The sequence below is a fragment of the Oncorhynchus masou genome, chromosome 9 (assembly GCF_036934945.1).
Source record: "Oncorhynchus masou masou isolate Uvic2021 chromosome 9, UVic_Omas_1.1, whole genome shotgun sequence".
Taxonomy (NCBI): Eukaryota; Metazoa; Chordata; class Actinopteri; order Salmoniformes; family Salmonidae; genus Oncorhynchus; species Oncorhynchus masou.
This window is the reverse complement of record NC_088220.1, coordinates 11,171,056-11,176,055: the sequence shown is the minus strand read 5'-3', so window position 1 is coordinate 11,176,055 and position 5,000 is coordinate 11,171,056. Positions and strand designations below refer to the sequence as shown.

At 50.7% G+C, this 5,000-nt stretch overlaps 1 protein-coding gene across 1 annotated transcript in view; it reads right to left on the bottom strand.

The window, feature by feature from the left end:
- Window positions 1-5,000, bottom strand: part of LOC135545511 (neuroligin-3-like) — a 273,364-nt gene that overhangs the window by 13,421 nt on the left and 254,943 nt on the right. The window contains exon 4 of the mRNA XM_064973156.1: window positions 4,269-4,792. Within this exon, the coding sequence (XP_064829228.1) occupies window positions 4,269-4,792 (524 nt within the window). The remainder of the gene's footprint in view (window positions 1-4,268; window positions 4,793-5,000) is intronic.

The window sequence follows — 5,000 nt, the reverse complement described above, 5'->3', positions numbered from 1 at the left end:
GGAGACAGGAAAGAGGGACCTGAGAGAGAGAAAGAGAGAGAGGGGAACAGAGAGAGAGAGAGGAATAGAGAGAGAGAGAAGTCTATGCTCGACAGGGTTGTGATTACTAACTACCTAACCAGTACTTGCACAACACACACACACACACACACACACACACACACGTACACACACATACACACACAACGTGAGCGGCATGTCACACACACGCACGCGCACACGCGCACACACGCGCACATGTCATCACCAGCCCCAGATAGACAACACAGGAATCAGGAAGTAATCACCAGCCCCAGATAGACAACACAGGAATCAGGAAGTAATCACCAGCCCCAGACAGACAGTACAGGAAGCAGGAAGACACATCTTTCATGTTGTAATGTATTTATAATAGGAAGTACCTATTTGATTTAATAATGTTTTGGCTTTTGTGACTGTCTGTATAGCTATGTGGGATATGGGAAGGTAGTGAAGGGGGCTGCTCTGGGTTTGTTAAGGGAGGTGGGGGTTAGGGTGGTTTGACAATATGTTCTGGAGGAAGTGCATTGTAACATGTGTCACTTATTCAAGTCATTAGAAAAGAAGAATGTTATAGTTGAATCAGAATAAAAGAAACCACAGGAAGAGCCTGGTGTGTCTGAGATTCAATTACATCTCTGGCTCTCTGGATAAAACAGAGAGGGAGGAGGGAGGGGACAGGAGGAGGGGAGAGAAGGGAGGGACGAAGGGAGGGGAGAGGGAGGGGAGAGGAAGAGAGGAGGAAGGAGAGAGAGGGAGGAGGGAGGGGAGAGAGGATGGAGAGAGACGGAGGAGGGACGGGGGAGAGGGAGGAGGGAGGGGAGAGGGAGGGAGGAGGGCGAGGAGATGGAAGAGGGAGGGGAGAGGGATGGAGGGCGGGCGGGCGGGGAGACTGAGGAGGGAGGGAGAGGGACAGAGGGAGGGGAGACGGAGGGGGAGAGGGAGGAGGGAGGGGAGAGGGAGGAGGGAGGGGAGAGGGAGGAGGTAGGGGAGACGGAGGGGAGAGGAAGGAGGGAGGGGAGAGGGAGGAGGTAGGGGAGAGGGAGGGGAGAGGGAGAAGGGAGGGGAGACAGAGGGGAGAGGGAGGAGGGAGGGGAGAAGGAGGAGGGAGGGGAGACAGAGGGGAGAGGGAGGAGGGAGGGGAGAGGGAGGAGGTAGGGGAGAGGGAGGAGGGAGGGGAGACAGAGGGGAGAGGGAGGGGGGAGGGGAGAAGGAGGAGGGAGGGGAGACAGAGGGGAGAGGGAGGAGAAAAGGCTTTGGGGGTGAGTGATCCAGGCTACTATGATCCAGGTTGTGACATGCATTCTGTCTTAGCAAGGTGTTGCAGACCCTACTCTCCTCACAGAGTCAGAGCACCATGCCCCGCGGGTCAGACCCTGCTCTCCTCACAGAGTCAGGTCACCATGCCCCGCGGGTCAGACCCTGCTCTCCTCACAGAGTCAGGTCACCATGCCCCGCGGGTCAGACCCTGCTCTCCTCACAGAGTCAGGTCACCATGCCCAGCGGGTTCATTCCTTACACACTTAAACACAGACGCACACACCCAGGTGCATGCAAGAATGCAAGCACACAAGCACCCACCCACACACACAGAGATCAGAGAGAAAAGATCAGAGAGAAGAGATCAGCGAGAAGAGATCAGAGAGAAGAGATCAGAGAGAAGAGATCAGCGAGAAGAGATCAGAGAGAAGAGATCAGAGAGAAGAGATCAGCGAGAAGAGATCAGAGACAAGAGATCAGAGAGAAGAGATCAGAGAGAAGAGATCAGCGAGAAGAGATCAGAGGTAGAGATCAGAGACAAGAGATCAGAGAGAAGAGATCAGATCAGAGAGAAGAGATCAGAGAGAAGAGATCAGAGAGAAGAGATCAGAGAGAAGAGATCAGAGAGAAGAGATCAGCGAGAAGAGATCAGAGGTTGAGATCAGAGAGAAGAGATCAGAGAGAAGAGATCAGAGAGAAGAGATCAGAGAGAAGAGATCAGAGAGAAGAGATCAGAGAGAAGAGATCAGAGAGAAGAGATCAGAGAGAAGAGATCAGAGAGAAGAGATCAGAGAGAAGAGAAGAGAAGAGAAGAGAGAAGAGATCAGAGAGAAGAGATCAGAGAGAAGAGATCAGAGAAGAGATCAGAGAGAAGAGATCAGAGAGAAGAGATCAGAGAGAAGAGATCAGAGAGAAGAGATCAGAGAGAAGAGATCAGAGAGAAGAGATCAGAGAGAAGAGATCAGAGAGAAGAGATCAGAGAGAAGAGATCAGAGAAGAGATCAGAGAGAAGAGATCAGAGAGAAGAGATCAGAGAGAAGAGATCAGAGAGAAGAGAGATCAGAGAGAAGAGAGAAGAGATCAGAGAGAAGAGATCAGAGAGAAGAGATCAGAGAGAAGAGATCAGAGAGAAGAGATCAGAGAGAAGAGATCAGAGAGAAGAGATCAGAGAGAAGAGATGGGTAAATACCAGGAAGCAGATTGATTACAGGTCATCCACCAGATCAATATTTATCTGGTAACGAAGATTGTCAAATTACATTTCAGTTTTTACAACTGATTCCCAGTAGGAGACATCCAAATGGAGCTGCTTTGTGTTATGTGTGTGGTATTTCGTGGTATCCAATTGTTTAAGTAACTACTATCCTGTCTCATCGCTACAACTCCCGTACGGGCTCGGGAGAGACGAAGGTTGAAAGTCATGTGTCCTCCGATACACAACCCAACCAAGCCGCACTGCTTCTTAACACAGCGCGCATCCAACCCGGAAGCCAGCCGCACCAATGTGTCGGAGGAAACACCGTGCACCTGGCAACCTTGGTTAGCGTGCACTGCGCCCGGCCTGCCACAGCAGTCGCTGGTGCACGATGAGACAAGGACATCCCAACCGGCCAAACCCTCCCTAACCCGGACGACGCTGGGCCAATTGTGCGTCGCCCCACGGACCTCCCGGTCGCGGCCGGTAATGACAGAGCCTGGGCGCGAACCCAGAGTCCCTGGTGGCACAGCTGGCGCTTCAGTTGGCCACAATTTGCCACAATCATCCGGGTTAGGGAGGGCTTGGCCGGTTGGGATGTCCTTGTCTCATCGTGCACCAGCGACTCCTATGACGGGCCGGGCGCAGTGCACGCTACCCAAGGTTGCCAGGTGCACGGTGTTTCCTCCGACACATTGGTGCGGCTGGCTTCCGGGTTGGATGCGCGCTGTGTTAAGAAGCAGTGCGGCTTGGTTGGGTTGTGTATCGGAGGACACATGACTTTCAACCTTCGTCTCTCCCGAGCCCGTATGGGAGTTGTAGCGATGAGACAAGATAGTAGCTACTAAAACAATTGGAATCCTCACATACACAAAGCAGTGGTCCAAACCAGGCTCAAAACTCCACACACATTTTAAAGGCTCTGATAAAGGCAGACTCCTCCTACATGGTCATTTTAAATGCCAGTCTGTGGGAGACCCACATGGTGGTAATTTTAAAGGCTCTGATAGAGACAGTGAGGCAGAGACTCCTCCTACATGGTCATATTGAAGGCTCTGATAGAGTCAGTGAGGAAGAGACTCCTCCTACATGGTGGTCATTTTAAAGGCTCTGATAGAGTCTGTGAGGCAGAGACTCCTCCTACATGGTCATATTGAAGGCTCTGATAGAGTCAGTGAGGAAGAGACTCCTCCTACATGGTGGTCATTTTAAAGGCTCTGATAGAGTCTGTGAGGCAGAGACTCCTCCTACATGGTGGTAATTTTAAAGGCTCTGATAGAGTCTGTGAGGCAGAGACTCCTCCTACATGGTCATTTTAAAGGCTCTGATAGAGTCTGTGAGGCAGAGACTCCTCCTACATGGTCATATTGAAGGCTCTGATAGAGTCAGTGAGGAAGAGACTCCTCCTACATGGTGGTCATTTTAAAGGCTCTGATAGAGTCAGTGAGGAAGAGACTCCTCCTACATGGTGGTCATTTTAAAGGCTCTGATAGAGTCAGTGAGGAAGAGACTCTTCCTACATGGTGGTCATTTTAAAGGCTCTGATAGAGTCAGTGAGGCAGAATACTAAACAAAGGCAGACGCTTGTTGACTATATAGAACCCTCTAATTCTAATCTGATCTCAAACCAGTTCCGCTGCTTTTTCCTCCATTGTTCACCTCTAATCAGACACTGATTTAGATCTGGGACACCGGGTGGATGTAATGAATTATCAGGTAGAACAGAAAACCAGACTTCCTGGAGTAAGATTGAAATAACCATCTTATAGAAAGTAGTAAATCAGGACAACTTTACCCGGTCTTGGCAAAGTTAGTCCAGTATGTCATCACCACGGCGCTGAGCATGACGTCGTTCTTGGAGAAGTTACAGGGGAACAGGTCAGTAGGTCCGATCATGGGGATCCCGAACACGTAGGGAACCTCGTCCCCGTGGGCTGCGTCCGACCAGGCCGGCTTCATCAGACTCTGGCAGTGGTGGTAGAAGGCGTAGAAGTACGTCGGCGAGCCGTAACGGGCGTGGAGGTCCGCAGTCACCACCGACGGCTCCACCCACTGGTGGTCGGTGAACAGGGCGACCAGCGTCTTGCGTCGTGTCTCGGGGTTGTCGCGGTCTGCCCAGTCCGTGTACATAAACTTGATGGTCTCCCTCAGAGTGTCTTTGCCTTCTGGGTAACCGTAGAGGCTGTCAACGAAGTCCGACACTGAGAAGTCAAAGTCGTTGCCCGAGATGCCGTCCTCTGAGTCGACCACGTTGTCCACGAAGCGAAGCCCCTCCCCCTGGTTGACTCCCAGCATGATGTCATAATTCAGGAACTCTCCCTGTGTGGAAATAACCAAATGTGTTTCAGCTAGATTTGTATTATTTTGTGTGACAACTGACTTTCAGGTAGATTTGATTCCAGTTGTTATGTATATAGTTGACTTGACGTTATTACCATTATGGGAATGTTTGTGTGTTTATGTTTTTTCCTCTTGATCTGTTCTATATTTTAAAAAAAACAAAGTCAAATAAGAAACAAACAAAGCA